Source organism: Myotis davidii, unplaced genomic scaffold (assembly GCF_000327345.1).
Source record: "Myotis davidii unplaced genomic scaffold, ASM32734v1 scaffold168, whole genome shotgun sequence".
Lineage (NCBI taxonomy): Eukaryota > Metazoa > Chordata > Mammalia > Chiroptera > Vespertilionidae > Myotis > Myotis davidii.
The window spans coordinates 12,738,126-12,754,873 of NW_006383016.1; the positions used below are offsets into that span (position 1 = coordinate 12,738,126).

A 16,748-nucleotide genomic window follows, 5' to 3' on the forward strand; every position below is an offset into this window, starting at 1 on the left:
AATGCTATAACTTTGGCACTGTGTCCTAGGCCTGCTCTAAATTGCATTTTCTATGTCCTCTGCCTTCTCTCAGTCAAATCAGCTTTTTGGATGGGTGGTAGAGATGGGGTCTTCAAGTTGCTTTCAAAAAAAGGTTTCCTCCTACTTTCAGTTGAAATATAAAATTAATTACCACATGTATACCATACAGAGACACAAACTCCCTATTCAATAATGGCCTTAGGGAATTTCTATTTAATTTGTGTTGTCCATCTGTGGATCATATTACCAGTTATTATACTGATAAAGCAATTTTACTTTCACCAGTTTAATTATATTATTCTAGGCCATTTCCCATGTGGTCACTCTTTTTTAATGTCTTAACTTGTGGCACAATTCTATTAGGTCTGGGATTTCTCATAATAATAGACTCTGTATTGAAAAGTGATATACCCATACTCCAAAAATCAGATCTCAATGTATACCTTTGGAGCTACATAATGTTCATCCATCCTTATACATGGCATTAAAGACAATTCCTGTACAAACGTTAATATATAAATACATTTTTGGCATTTATCCTTAAAAGATAATACAAATTATATACATTTTCTTTTTGTATAGTATCACTATAGCAACAGATTTTAAATCACTCTAAAACCAAATGAATCAGTTTTTACTCACTGCTGGAATGCTCTAAGAATTTAAATGATATCGGTTCACTAGAAATTTACCGAGTGCCTGACCACATAGTAAGTACTAGGTACTTCTTAAGTTAATTATTTTTAAGATTTTGCAGGACAGGAGGTGGAATTTCTGAAACTTTTTGTTATACATTTAATCTTGATACTTTATTTAACCTTTATATTTTAAAGAATCTTAGAGGTAACCCTAGCTTATACAAGATACATGTATACATATTTCCATTTGCACATGAGGGATAGAATTTTATGTACTGCCCCTCAACTCTGCCCAGCTGTCCCCAAACCCTTTAACCTTTTCTTCTCTTTGTATTTCCAAAGCATGTGTCATTCTATAACATACCATATAATTCACTTACTTATTATATTTATTATTTATGCCTTATCTCCTGTACATGAATGTAGATTGATGAGGGTATCCTGGACTACTTCATTCACTGAAGTAGCCACAGCATGTAGAACAGTAGGTGCTCAGTTAATATGTGTAGAATGAATGAATGAGGGAAAGGCTGGAGAGAATTTTTGTGGTTGCATTTCATTCACAATCAGATTTGGACAGTTTCTTTTTCCCAGTCTGTCCTTCCCTCTGTGTCACATTTCTGGGAAATAATCAGAAAGATCACTGAGAACAACTAAAATCTGTGGAATAAAAGCTACAAAGTTTCTGTACGATACTTATCAAATAGCTCTGCTTCTCTCTACCTACTTAATGGGAGAAGAAATAATAGTCACACACCCAACCCACTGAATTAATCGTAACATCAACATTGACAAGTTTCTTTATTGCCATTTAGAGATTATTCAGAATTGCCTAATTTGTATAACACCAGATGTGGACAACAGCTTACCCTCTTGGTTCATATTAGTCATTGTGACAAATTGCATTTTCCCAGACTGTGTTTACACAACCTGTGTAAACCTGTGTTTCCTGGCCTGTGTTAATCAAGAGTGTGAGATGTTTATTTAACTCTCTTTGTTCCCACTTACCTTTCCTTGAGAAAATAAGGACTGACATTTCTATTTGATTTATATATACATTTTAGGGCATTATGTGGAAGTCAGGGTGCAACTGATAAAAATAATTATGAGTATAGGGAGAGTAGATTCTAAAGATAACCTACCTGACCACTCAATTATAATATAACTGGAATGTATTAATTTCTGTAATGGGATTCTATAGAAGTTTATCTAAGTTTAATATTAGAGGTTAATTAGAAACAAAATTGAATGATAAATTGCTCCTTATATAGCGGGTGCTGGTATTTGAGGAGAAGCACGTTTAATTAAATGGGCAGAAAAGACTATAAATAGAGTCTTTTTAAAAATATATATTTTTATTGATTTTTTACAGAGAGGAAGTGAGAAGGATAGAAAGTTAGAAACATCGATGAGAGAGAAACATTGATCAGCTGCCTCCTGCACACTCCCTAGTGGGGATGTGCCTGCAACCAAGGTACATGTCCTTGACCGGGATCAAACCTGGGACCCTTGAGTCGCAAGCTAACGCTCTATTCACTGAGCCAAACCGGTTAGGGCTATAAATAGAGTCTTGTAAACAAGCTGAAGTGGAGTACTAATGTCTCTGAAAAGCATTTTCAATTGATAGTGTTCATTTAATGTCTAATTCATTTCAGAATTCAAAACTTTCATTTAATAACGCAGGTACAGCTAGTATTGCTTTTGCAGTTACCATTCACAATGGAGATGTTTTTCTTTTTAAATGTAAAAGAGAAGCAGGAGATGAGGGACAAACTTTTCCTGAGCTAAAGTTTAAAGAGCGAGGGTGAAAAAGAAAGGGACTATTCTAGACATTTGAGTACAATAAAAAAGCAATTGCCGAGGGTAGAATTAAAATACGGATGGACACCAGCAATATTCTTGGACAGGCTCCCTGAAGGAGCACCGTGGAGGTGATGAGGAGGGAGACTTCTGTTGGAAATTCTCCTGCAGCTACCGCTCATGTCAGCGGTGATGTTAGTTCCATGTCCTGGAGACCGCAGCTCATTTATTACTTAACAACATGGTTTTCAAACTGGGCTCCACAGATCCCCTCAGGCCTGGCTGTCAAACCTAGCTTCCAGTATACCCCCTACACTCATTGGACTTTTCAGCTTTTTAGGAAGAAAATGTTCTGCAACTTAAAAATAAATTTAACTGCCGTAAACATTATTCATTCTTTGCAACAATAAAAAAAAATTGGATCTTTGCCTTTATCAACCATTTCTGCTATTTTGTTTTACTCTATCCTTTCCATTGACTTCTGTGCCCTTATTCTTTATAATGCCTTACAGAAGTGGTTACACTAATTTCAGTAAAACAATTAGAGTGTAATCTTCCTGAAATCTGGTAATTTTAGTGATATAACCAGAGTTGTTCATTACTTATGTGGTGATGTAAGTTTTCATAATTGATAAAGATGCTAAATGACCTGTGTGAATCCACATATATACTAAAGTCTTACATGTTAGTAAAGCCCTGCAAACCCAAAACAGTTTTTTAAAGCTTTATACCCCATAGTTGAGTTTAGTCTCATTCCTAACATGTAGGTCTTTTTCTCCTTTAAAGCATCATCACAATGGTCATATAGTGAATAAGGCTTACACCTAGGGGCTTGCTTTTATAAATGAAGAAGGCATTCATTATTAGACATAAGCCAAATATATGGACTCAAAAATTAACCTGAGAATGCACCAACAAATGTGTGGACATTTAAATTTCAATGTGAAAGAAAAATATTTTCTTGTCTTTACTCTCCATGTTTATCCCATCTCTATATATAAAAGCTAAGAGACCGTTCGACTGGTAGCTATGACACGCACTGACCACCAGGGGTCAGATGCTCTGACAGGTAGGTTAGCTTGTTGCTGGGGTCTGGCTGATTGGAATGGGGCGGGATGGGCCAGACATGCCCTGGAGACCTCCTGCTGTCCCTCCCTGGCTGGCCAACCTTCCACGGTCCCTCCTCGACCGGCCGGCCCTAATTGACCCTGATTGGGACTGGGTGAGACTGGCCAAACACATCCTGGGGCTTTCCCGTGGTCTATCCCCAGCCCTGATCGTGCACCAGTGGGGTCCCTCGGCCTGGCCTGCACATTCTCACAATCCGGGACGCCTCGGGAATGTTGGAGAATCAGCTTTGGCCAAGCTGAGGGACCAGACCAAGGGACCCCACTGGTGCACAAATCCATGCACTGGGCCTCTAGTTTCTTCATAAATGCATTGAAGGTCAATTTAGCCCTCAGAAGAAATTTTGTTCACTTCCATTAAAAAACGAAATTGACTCCTCTGTGGTCTTTTAAAATAGCCATAAAAAAGCAACAACATTAAGTTTATCCACATAACAGTTTTCCCTCCCTTTGCTATAAGTTTAACCTTTAAAGCTTTAAGACTTTGAAGCATAAGATAATTTAAGAAGAAGAAACTCTTCTAAGTATGGGGGATTTTGTTATTTATTTGTTTGTTTGCTTTTACTTTTTTTCATATTTGGAAATGGACATAAGAAGGACCACTTGAAAAATATTAAAACTCTGTCCAGCTCAAAACATGAATCCAATTTTAATGCATTATAATTACAAACTATGAGCAATCTATTTCTCACTTGTTCAGTGAGATGCTAGAGGAAAAAGTCATTAATCACAGGAATGCAGTGCCTGAGTTAACTTCTTAGAGATTCACGATTCACATTAGCAAAAAAGGGAAGCCCAGGGAGAAGAGCCTTGTTTAACCAGTTTAATGCAATAATTTTCTAACTCCCTTGACCACAGAATGCTTTTTTTGTAAAATGTATGTTTAATACTTATTACAATCCACCAAAACTGTTTAAAGATCATCCTTTGGAAATGCTTCCATGGCAATAAAGGATTTTCACTGATTTGAAAGAACAGAGCTTTGTTAATATTAGATGAAGTTAAAAATAAATCACTCTAATTAGTTTCAAAGTTTATTTATTTTCCATTACTTCATCTTCACAATCTGAACACTCAATAAAATACATTTATATTGCTTACAAAATCCTATCCCCAAAAGTGAGTTTTGTAGAACTTATCTCTGATGTTTAATATAGTATTGGTTAGAATTTTAAATGTTAAATTTGGGGAGAAAGTCAGAAAATGCCTTAATGCTTTCCCCGGGTCTTTATTTTGGCTGAATAAGTAAACCATAGGTACAGTCCTTACAGAAATGATGGATTTATGTCCTTTTAAAATAAAGTATATGTCCACTACATGACCATTGTGATGATGCTTGAAGGAGAAAGTTGAATGCAATTCCAGTACTTCCTACTTAGAGCTAGGCCGCACATCACAGGGTAGGGGCTCATGTCTCTACTTGACTGTTCTCACTTCACACATCAGCTACAACTTTGGGGATTCACAGATTAACTTTACTACTGAAAAGCCACAGATCTGGGGGGTTCTCACCACCCCATCAGGTCCATTAGTTTACTGGAATGACTCAGAGAACTCGGGAAAGAACCACACTTACATTTACAGTTTTATTATAGCAAAAGATCACAGTCATAACCAGCCAAAATAAGACACAAAGGCAAGGTCTGGGAAGGTCCCCCAAACAAGGCTTCCATGTTCTTTTCCATGGCACCAGGAGGCATCACCGTCCCTGCCCATCAATGTTTATAATCAACCAGAAAAGTGACCTGAGCTTTGGTGTCATTGTTATTGAGGTTTCGTCACGTAGGCATGATTGATTGAATCATTGACCACATGGTTGGTTGAACTCAATCTTCCCGCCCCAGAGGTTGGTCAGGTATCATGCTGCTTAAAGCCCCAACACTCTAAACACCTGCTTTGTCTTTGAATTCAACCTGTCTCCCTCCTGTCAACATCTTTTTAGCATAAACTCATGTGTAGTGCAAGGGGCCCTCCATGAATAGCAATGATACTCTTACCACTCAAGTTCAGGGCGTGGAGGCTATTTCCCAGTAATCAAGGTCAAAGATCAACCTAATTCTTTATTGTGCAACAGAAAGCTTTAGAGTTTGCTATAAGAAATGGCCTTGATGATGAACTTATACAGAGATGTATCTATGAATCTGAATGTGCCTTATCATTGGATAAGCTTCCAGGATTGGAATAACAATATCAACAAAACCCCACAGCCTTTAACACTGATGTTGAAATTTCCTGAATCTTTAAGTACTTAGCAGAATGGAGCGATATGCCTTCATATGTATATTAAACAAATAAACATAAATAAAATTAAAATAGCATTATACTGTAGTAATATCCATTTATCTGAACAGTTCTCTATGAAAATTTTAATTGCCCAGTGTTGATTCCAATTGAATGAGTAGAACATTCAATTATAAGAGTTTGGTTATACACATAGTTGTTTGGTTTCCCTGGGTTATCTAGTTATCAGCTTTTAATATATAATCACAAAAGAATATCATGTTCATTTGGGGATATTTTAAAAATATTTTTAAACCCACACAGACAACAATAGATAAATTTATAGATAAATGCTCTCATTCCTGTTGCAATCATATGTATATAATACACATTTAAGCAGGAGAGATTTTTTTGAGGTCACTTTGGAGATTAATCCAGATGTTTCGCATACAGTGCCAGTGTTGCTTATTCACACAGCTGTAAATCAGAACCAACCGATATTTTTTCATGTGTTTTCAAAATGATAATTTTACTCTATTAACAGTGTACCTTCCAACAGCACAGCGTTAATAGTTGTGAAGGTTGTTGACAGCTACTTTATCTGCAATTCACAGTTCAAATGAATGAGGTGATAAGATATATCTAAAAGGCAGTATGTCCTCTGGTTGCCACTTTAAGGCTGCTAGTGTTTTGCATCCATTTCAACCTGAAAGAACAGTCATAGGATACAAAAAATATATATATGATCAGAAGTCAGGAGTTTGATTTTTCCTCGTGCCAAATTCGGTGTTGAACTGCTAAAAGTTTTAACACCCTAATTGTGAAGTCATTTATTTTATTCCAGTATTCCTCAGAAGCCATAAATTGCTACAAGATGCCAGGCATTTATTTAGCCTTAAAACACATCAAATGTTCTGTCTTTCAATCCCCCATGATTATCTAGCAATTCACTACTAGCATTAAGGACTTTAATTGTGCTAGATAAACATGACAGGCAATTATTGAAAGTTGTTACACATCGGAAAATAAAAAATGACATGTTAAGCATTATATTCTGCTGCAGTTTTATCTCAGGGTCTACATGTATCTTTTAACAATTTAATACCTTGAGTTTTATTTGAGAGTTGTATCTGGAATATGCTAAGTGTTAAGTGTTACTACTTGATAATAAATGTGAATCAGTCTGAGGTCATCCATGTTAAATCTCACTAATGCCATAATACTTCAACTGACAATGGAAGGAAAGAATTTCCATTTATCTGTTACTCTATGAAGCAGTGACATTAAAGATTATGTGTTTCTGTTTTCCACCACAGTTACTAAATAACAAAAGGTTAGAGGTTTACTTTTACAGTCATTTTGAAATTTAACAAGGTGGAAAATGCAATCCTTCTAGAAATATTTCAATAACGTTACCTTTGAAATACTAGTGTCCTTTTGCCAAAGCTATTGATAATATCTGGAAATAATTGGGATTTTAAAAAATTATTGGACTTGCATAAACATTAATTAGTTTGATGACCGAATGGCATTCACTTGGAAATTAGACATTTTTACATTTTTATTTTATTTCTTAAACTATTACTATGCAATAAAAAACTAATATATTAAAAAATTATTATTGGCCCTATCAGGAATTACATATCTAAGCATCTCATGCTGTTTTAGATAAATTTATTTACTGGCTGTGCTGTATGAAAAAGATAATGGAGTTTAAAATGTATTTCAACTCAAAAAAGTAAGCGGAGCTTTTGTTTCCTCAACTCAAGCCATATTTAAAGTCAAAGTAGAAGATTTAAGTAGATCACTCCACCTATTTGAAGATTATTATGCTTTTCAAAAAAGAATTGATAAAACAATGAACATTGGAAGTAACTATATTTATTTTTAAAAATCAAGACTTAATATTATGACTGATAGTTCCTTTATTATTCTAGGATAACTAGACTGATTTTGAAATCAAATTATTGCCTAAGCACCTTAAGAAATTCTGTCACAGTCCAGCTGGTGTGGCTCAGTGGTTGAGCGCTGACCTATAAAACCAGAGGTCACTGATTCCAATTCTTGGTCAGGGCACATGCCCAGGTTGTGGGCCCTCTCTCTAGTAGGGAGCATGCAGGAGGCAGCCAGTCGACGTTTCTCTCTAATCGATGTTTCTATCTCTCCCTTTCCCTTCCTCTTGCTCTAAAAAGTAATAAAAAGATATTTTAAAAATATCTACTTAGAGATCCTAGTACAAACTGTTTATGTGATAATCATTTCTAAATCGAATCCTTCATGTTGATGTAAAATGGTATGCCAGAGTGTATTCTTGAATCAAGAACAACTACTCTGCACACAGTATATGACTCTTGACCAGAGGAATTTTGCTTTTCTTATACATTTTCCTTGGGAACAATAGTGATAAATTGATCTAGTGAAATGCCAAGTTGGTGGTAAGCGATTGTTCAAGGAAAATGCTCCCATTTCTCAAAACTAATCGGTAGACTATTGAGTTAATTGGATGTGTGATTTGACGAAATGAATACTCGACTAGACCTTAGAAAACTTTTCCTCACACCTCACTATATAACCTTGCATTTGTCAATTATCTCTCTGCATTTGTTTTCTTATCTGCCCAGTAGACCATCCATACCTGCCCAATGCGTTTCTAAAATTTTCAAGCGAATTAAATGAACACAAGGTGTGAAGGTGCTTTGAAATTGGCAGCACTATAAAACTAGGAGACTTTATTTATTTAACAGTCTTCATTTTTCTTTTTCTGGCCTCATTTTCAAAGAAGGGGAAACATAAGGTGCTAAGTTAAATGGTTCCCTTTGGATAGTGATTGAAAGGGCCTGGCTTTCTTCTTAAGCAAGAACATTGCTCAGACTCAGAAACTTGACCTTGGGTGACATTAACGGACAGGATTCTGTGGGAAACGGTTATAATTTTTTTAATGAATCATTCTGGCAGAATGCGGATGACATGGCAGCAGGCAGGTTATTGTCAATTACACAGGAGCTGTCAGGGAGTCAGGAATGCTGAAATGTGGTGAGCGTGAATCCTGAGCAGATCATATGGCAGCTGCTCAGCTGTTATTGGAACAGAGTCGCTGTGTGTATGTGTCATTTTCCTGCAACGTTTAATTTGAATCCTTAACGACGGAGACTCTGCATATTAGCATGTTGCTGTCAAGTCAAACTTGGATCTTCCAAATGAGCGTCTGGGTGGTGGCGGGCGAGTGACACGAGGGAGATGGCCCTCCTCTCGTTTTCCTGCACTCAGGGTACATCGAAGAGGCCTGCATCATCCCCTGCCCCTCTGACTGCAAGCTCAGCGAGTGGTCCAACTGGTCCCGCTGCAGTAAGTCCTGTGGGAGCGGCGTGAAGGTTCGGTCTAAATGGCTGCGTGAAAAGCCGTATAATGGAGGAAGGCCTTGCCCCAAACTGGACCACGTCAACCAGGTATTTTCTCCCATTGGGAATAGTAAAGTACTGTGATTTAGATTGATAATGATTTATGCCCCCCCCCACACACACACACACAATGGACCAAAGTAAATAATAGCCCCTGAATTAGAAATTGGGCTCACTTTATTTTTAGAGTAGCCTGGTTCAATACATGTATATTATTGAAAACCCAAATCAGATATATCATCTCTGTATTCTCAAGCAATCTAGTACCCTGCGTATATATATGCATCTGAATATAATGCAATGGAAATTAAATGAAACCTCCCTTTGAAATAATGTCGAGGTATTTAACCTGTAATAAAATTATATCTCACTTGTGTAGTAAGAGCAAGATTGTGTCATTCTTAAGAGTTCCCTGAGACTCTCAAAGAAGACATCTCAATTACCAACCACTTAAATTAAAATGAAAGAAAGTATTTAGGTTCAGGTCTAACGTTAGGGAAGATACACTGTGCATTCATTTAAAACTAGTTGATATGAAATGTTTTAAAATTTTAAATGGCCTCAAAGCCACTGTAAGTATATCTATCAATTTAGTCATTGGCCTTTTAAATCTTATTTTGAACTTCATTTGACTTCAGATGCTCTTTATTAGTTGCTATTAATAGTTGTGTTCTGTTGGAAATATAAAGTAAAAGGCTAATAGAGGAAATTGCAACTAATTTAAATGTAACATAAGATACATCAGACAATGATTATCATGTTTGACCTGCATGTGAATGAACAAAGAATGAATTTTATATAGTCTGTGTAGATGTGAAAGATGTATATTTAAATCTAAGTCACAATCAAATGAACCAAGTCATATGTATGAACCAACCATAAATGTATAGATATAGTTCATATACACATAGACTAATTTTAATCTCCAAATACACTGCCCACCAGGACCCAAACTTTCCTTCCCAAATTAACCTAAATTTGTTCATAGCAATAAAAATACACTGTAGAGAGAGTAAAAAGAACTCATGAATAAAGGGACTAGGATTAAGAAAGTGTAGAATTAAATTCTATAGAAAGTACTTTGAAAGAATCTGGATTTTTCCCCAAGTAGCTAAATTTGCCCTTAAATTCAACTAAAAGTTAGTAATATACTGCACTGCTGCCATCTATTGGTAATCGAGTGTCCCTGTGCTTGGGAATGCTTCTAAAGAAAAAGATGTAGCTCCTTGACCCAAGTGAAACAGAATAACTCAACCGTAATGTCTGTAATACAAAACAACACTTTTCTGTGAGTTTTGAAATCTCGAATTTCCAATAGTAAATGTAAATTTTATTAAATTTTGGTCATGGTTCTAATAAAGAGAAATTTTTCTTTAATGGTGAATTTGAAAAGATTCAAAACCTCATGCCAAATTGTCTTTGCTATGAAAAGTCTTTCCTCTAAGCCATTTCTCAGTCACTCTCCAACTTTAATGTAGTCTAATGCAGAGTTTGAAAAGGACATCTGGGTACCTGTTAACAGCTTACTGGTGGTGTACTGAGACTTTAACAACTAAAATATCATAGCTAAAAGAAGAAATAATTCATTTTATAAAAATAAACTTTTAAGAATTTATATATTGGTAATGTATTAGAAGAGCAAAGAATATGCAGAGGTTTGTGTTAATGTTGAAAATTGTTGAAGTCATATAGACTTTTTTACAATTAAATATTCCTCAATATAATCAGTGGCACTTTGACTTGAAAATGGTGTTTGAGGTTCTATTTTCCCATTGAGGAAGCAAATCCTCATTTCTTACAAAATATGGATGGATGGATGGATGAAGATGGATAGATCGATCAATCAATGAATCTGTAAATAGATAACCATTCACAGTTGGAAGCGCAGGACATTTGCAGCTCCGTGTCAGTTCCCTGCGATCAATATGATAAGTATGTTGAGGTCTACGCCATTGTCGGAGTTGTCTGTACCCTCCCCACCTAATACTTTCCGTGACTCTGCTGTTTGCAGTAGTTATTAGTGTATCTTACCTTTAAACAGTGAGTTGGTTTTTCTCTCCCGGGGACTGAGAAAAGTGTTCTAATTATTTACTCCTTATCTCCCCCCCACACACACACACAAAAAAAGTATTTTCTATAGGGATAATAACATTTGAAACTTGAAACATGAGTTCTTCTCATTCAATATACTTACATTTTACTTCTCTTTGCTTCTCTCCCTGTCTTGATCCGTGTGGACTATAACCACTCCAGGCCCAGGTAAGAACTCTTAAACCTCACAGTTCATAACAGAGTGTTGTTTATCTCCTGTTTTACGCCTGACTTCAGGGAATGTATTTTTTTTCTACAATTGCCTCTTATTTTACAGGGAGAAGATATTATATTTTAGCATGGTGCCTGTGTTTTCTCATCTTAGAATCAGGGCCTGAGGTGCGGGGGTGGGAAACAAGCTTTCCTTCACCAGCCTCAGCCTTGAAAAGGCACTGACCCCTCCTGCTAAAGGTGCAGGGGACTGCAAGTGGGCGGCAGGAGGAGGCTCTGAACTGATCTGTATTCACTCCAGTGTAAGAGATTAGCATGCAAGCCATCGAAGGACCAGGAAGGATGGCATTTCCCCTTCGGTGTGTTCCTTCCCCACAAATTGTAATGTTTTCTGCACCAGAAATCAGTCATATCTGAACACAGCTCCCAATATGAATGTGATCATCTGACAGTAAATATAGATTCTCACTTCAACGGTGCACATTTTTTATTATTATATGGCATAAATTTACTTTGTCACTTTAATTGGGTGTTTAGTTCACTAAAATTTACACAAAAGAATAGCTCCAAAGAGCTATTTAAATCTATATTCTCTGTAATTGGTTATATAAGCATTCACATGCTATTGTGTGTGTGTGTGTATGTGTGTGTAAAATAAGAGATGGAGGTGGATAATTATAGATTTTGAAATGATTTTTAAACACTTTTTCTATAATGGTTGACTCACCTCTATTGCAGTGGATTGTGATCTATTTATTTCCTTTATTTAGTCATTCTTCTGATTGCAAAACAAGGCATCCTTGTTCATTGTTCTAAAAATCCTGAAACCAAACAAACACCTCAAACTTGGGGCTTTGAAAGTTTGTATGGATACAGTGCACAATTTGCTTTGTTTCAAGTGGCCTTCCCTGCTGTAGGCTGTAGCTGTGTAATGTGAGACCCAGTTTCAGACCTTGCTTCCAAGCCCTAACTAAAGTTTGAAGATAGCTTTATTTCATGTTATTTATCTTTTAATTTAGTTTCATAAATGGAGCACAAAAAAATACAAGTTTTGGTTGTTGCACATATTTTATAAACAAGCCCAATTATTTGAAAATCGCTACTTTTATACACTATTTAATTAAGTCATTCATTTGTTATTCATTCATTTATTTAACAAATCTGTATTGATTGTCTAACATATGAGTACCCTGGGGTAAGTATTGAAGACACACAACACTGTAAACAAGACCGATGGCCTAGGAAATTGCAATACTGTGGGAATGTTATGGAGTTTGGGGCTCTTGTGTTTCCCACGATAGAAATCAGGGGAACCACCAGAAAAAATTCTAGACAAATTTTACTAAACTGATATTCAAACACAAGGGAGGCAGCACAGAGAAAAGGAAGGTCCTCCAAACTTACTGGTTGGGGGCGGGGGGGGGGGGGGGCAGTCGGGGCCTGCCTCTGTTTGGCAGCTTTTATAAGCTGGGAACAAGGCAGACTTGCACACAAAGGTGGGTGTTTTTTAAAAAGGCTAACTTGTGAAATTTTCCATGTCAGGGTCAAGCTACTTCCTCCTGCTGTCTAGTTGCTTAGCAACTGTCTTGGTGGCTGGACTGCTCACTACTGCCATCCCAGAAGGTGTATACCATAGCAGTCAAACTTTGAGCAGCTGCATGTGCAGAACAATGGTTTCACTTCCGCAAGGAAGTGGTTAGAAGGGAGATAAGAAAGCCTACTTCATTCTTGGTCAAGGAGGAGCTGGGGTGGGGACATTTTTGTAGTCAGCTTATCCGGTGTTCCTTCAGACCATCTGGTATTCCTTCAGTCCCGGGCCCCAGTCCCTGTGCTGTCTCACTAAATGTGGATCGACAACTACAATGGGGCAAAAGGCAAAGCTAGTTTTGTCCTTTTTAGTGCTAGAACTCTCAAGAAATTTCAAATAATGGAGAGAAATGAAAGTAGCTAAGATATGTATAGAATGATTATTGTGATGTAAAATCTTCCCACTCTCATCGGGTACCTGAGATGAGATCACTGAGACCTGTGTGTGTTTCAGGTGTATGAGGTCGTCCCCTGCCAGAGTGACTGCAACCAGTACCTATGGGTCACAGAGCCGTGGAGCGTGTGCAAGGTGACCTTTGTGAACATGCCAGACAACTGCGGAGGGGGTGTGCAAACCCGAAAAGTGAGGTGAGGCCACGTCGGTTTACACAGGGAAGCAAAACACACAAACCTCCCAGTTTCATACCTGCCAAATTGAGCATTCACTCCTTCCCAACCTTCTAATAAGTGGACTTTAGTTTTATTTTTAAGGAATCTGTGTTCATGGAAAACTCTAAAAAGATCTGCTTCAAGCAGCAGTTTATCATGTTCGGCTTCTGATTTGGGAAGCTTCTCTCTGAGGTGCTTTTCTTGCAGGAGAGCTGAACCAGTGCTGATTTTCAAACCCCAATGACTTGTTCCTTAAAGGCCAAAAGTATTTCTGGCTGCATTTTAATAGGAATCTGTTATAAACTCTTGCTCTTTTATATCAAACTGGCCAACTTTTGAATACTTTTGTCTGTTTCAGGAAGCCTTCCCTAAAACAGCATTGGCTAATGCCCCTCATTTCTTCTTCTGTAGCCATACTGACTGGTAGGGTAACCATAGTCATATTTGGCTATTTTCACTTTAAATTTAAATGAATTAAAACTAGAAATGTGTTTTCTCAGTCACACTAGATACATTTTAAGAGTTCCATAATTTAAAATTTCACTTTGAATTTAAAAATATTTTTCTTACATTAAGAATTTGATCAGGTTGGTGTTTTGGTTAGAAACAAATATCTTACCTAATAATAGACAAACATGTAAATTGACCATCCCTCTGCTACTCTCTCCAGCCAATCAGGAGAGTATGCAAATTAACCCAACAAAGTTGGCAGTTAATTTGCATACGTAGGTTCCAAGTAGCCGAGCAAAGCCTGACAGCTCTCGGTGTGAAAAAATATTCTGAATATTTCCAAACACATCCTAAACTAAGTAACTTTTCAGATCAATTTATTTTTCAGTAAACATCTTTAATAAAAATAGAGAAGAGAAAAGGTCAGCATTGATTGTCATCTCTGATCATGTAATAATGTTTCTGTACTGATTGAGGAGTGGACCTCCCTAACCTTATCCTCAGCTAATTAAGGTCAAAACGTCCTGCTTAGATGCAAGCATTGGGTGACATTTTAGGATACATGATCTTTGAGAGCAGGATTCAACATATTCCATCCTGCTCTTTTGCTTTTAGGGTGGTATGACATTTCAAAGGTTGGGTGATAAAAGTGATTTGCTCTGGTGGGAAGAGATATTTTTTCACTGGCATTTTTTTAAAGTGCCAGCACATTGTGATCATAAAAACAGAGCTATTTGGTTATTTTTATTGTTGCTTTTGAATTCTCTGCTGACAATGCACCTACTTTCCTACACCTGTGGCCTCCAACTTGAGTCTGTACTATGTTTCTGGATATAATTCCCTTTTCTCACAGCATAATTCCTCTCATATACAAAAAGAAAAGGCCAAGAATTTCAAAAAAGCAAATGAATTTACAGGGTCTTCCTTTGAGGTCAAAACTTGATCCAAATATTTATTATCATTCTAGAGTAATAAAATCATTAACGCAAAATAAAATAAATAAAACTTATAAATAATTTGAATGTCAACAGCAAGGGTTTTTAGCAATTGTGGCACATTCAAGTGATGGAATTCAAATGTAGTCATTAAAATTAATAACTTAGAAAAAGGTTAACAACATGAATAGATGTCTATAAAATATTGTTGGTGTAGTTTTTTCTTAAATGGTACAAATAGTGATAAGTTTTATTTAACGAAATGAAAACATATGTTTAAATATAATATTTTTAGAGTGGTTATCTCTGATAGAATTATGTGAAATTTTATTTATTCTTATTTTCTTAAAATTAATATGTTACCTGCATAATAAAAGTTAAAGGAAGAAAAAACCTTTGAAAATGGGCTTTTATGTATATAACTACATAATAGAGTATTGAACATCTGTCCTTCACTCTGAATCAATAGGTAACTTTGCGAGTTGATCCTTGTACCTGTGTCAGTACCCGCCATGGATGCAGTGTTTTCTTAGCAGCAAATTCAACTCTGAGCATTGAACTGTCCCATTTGTTCTGTGTCCTCGCACAGCTGCTGTCAGCAGAACATTTTGAAAAATGCCATTGAAGGTGGAACTTTTTCCTGAGAAACTAAAATTTTCTCAAAGACATTTATAGTTTAATTTTTCTTTCAACAATGAAATCAGACATCTACCTTTGTGTGGTTTTGCAATTGCTCTTTTATGCAGTTTACAAAAAAAATGCAGAGGAGGGTATTTGTTTAGATATTTTTTCCGGCTACAAAGCTACTTAAGACAGGAGCAACAGTACAGTTTTTTAGTCTGAATGCATCACACAGGCAAACAACATTTTTTAAAATTAGGCAGCACTATATAGAGGGTTATTCTGCAGAGTAAATATGAGAAGATGCAATGTCCCTACTGATTGCAAATTCCTGAAAATAGTTGAGATTTCAGGTATAATTAGTAATGTAATTCTACTCACAGTTTAAAACTTCGCAATGGATTTGAGAGGCTTAAGAGCTCAAGCCTTCCTTTTCATCTCTTGCAATTCAGTTCTGTCCCTATACCCATTAATTTGGTTGATCTTACCAAGTTATAGATGAGGGGTAAGGTTTTCCTCTTTTACTAGAAAAGTACACAGAGTTAACTATGGTACAAGTGAAGTCTGGTACTAGCCACATTAATTAGATTCCCAGGGTGGGTGAAGAGCCCTTCATGACTGCTTACAATAGAATGATATGTAATAAAGTGTTTGAATTTATTGTGAAAAAGAAAACTAACCATCAAAAAGGTCAAGATACAGGAAAATCCAACAAGCACATTTAGAGAATTTGTGTGACACCTATTATAATTGTCTTTCCACTTCTGGAACTCCTTAAAGTTATCAGCAGATAGGATGGTAAATATCTCTTTGTTTGCCAAACAATTGGATAAATGCCACCAGCTACTTTCAAAAACACTTTATGAAACTTCTCACTAGGAGATTTAAGTGTGGCTGGTCTTCCACCATGTATGAATCTACCTTCACTATAGACTCTACCATTTTGTTCAGAAGAAAAAAGTGTATTATATTCCCAAATTACAACCCCTCTATGAATCTCTTTGGACCACTTCTCATTAGTCTAGAATGACCCATTCCTTTCAGAGGAAGACATACAGAGTTTATATACATACAGTAGCT

At 36.5% G+C, this 16,748-nt stretch overlaps 1 protein-coding gene across 3 annotated transcripts in view; it reads left to right on the forward strand.

The window, feature by feature from the left end:
• Window positions 1-16,748, forward strand: part of THSD7A (thrombospondin type 1 domain containing 7A) — a 186,897-nt gene that overhangs the window by 143,742 nt on the left and 26,407 nt on the right. For all 3 annotated transcript variants that reach the window (XM_015558202.1, XM_015558203.1, XM_015558204.1), the window contains 3 exons: window positions 9,074-9,252; window positions 11,458-11,463; window positions 13,508-13,641. In XM_015558202.1, the coding sequence (XP_015413688.1) occupies window positions 9,074-9,252; window positions 11,458-11,463; window positions 13,508-13,641 (319 nt within the window). The remainder of the gene's footprint in view (window positions 1-9,073; window positions 9,253-11,457; window positions 11,464-13,507; window positions 13,642-16,748) is intronic.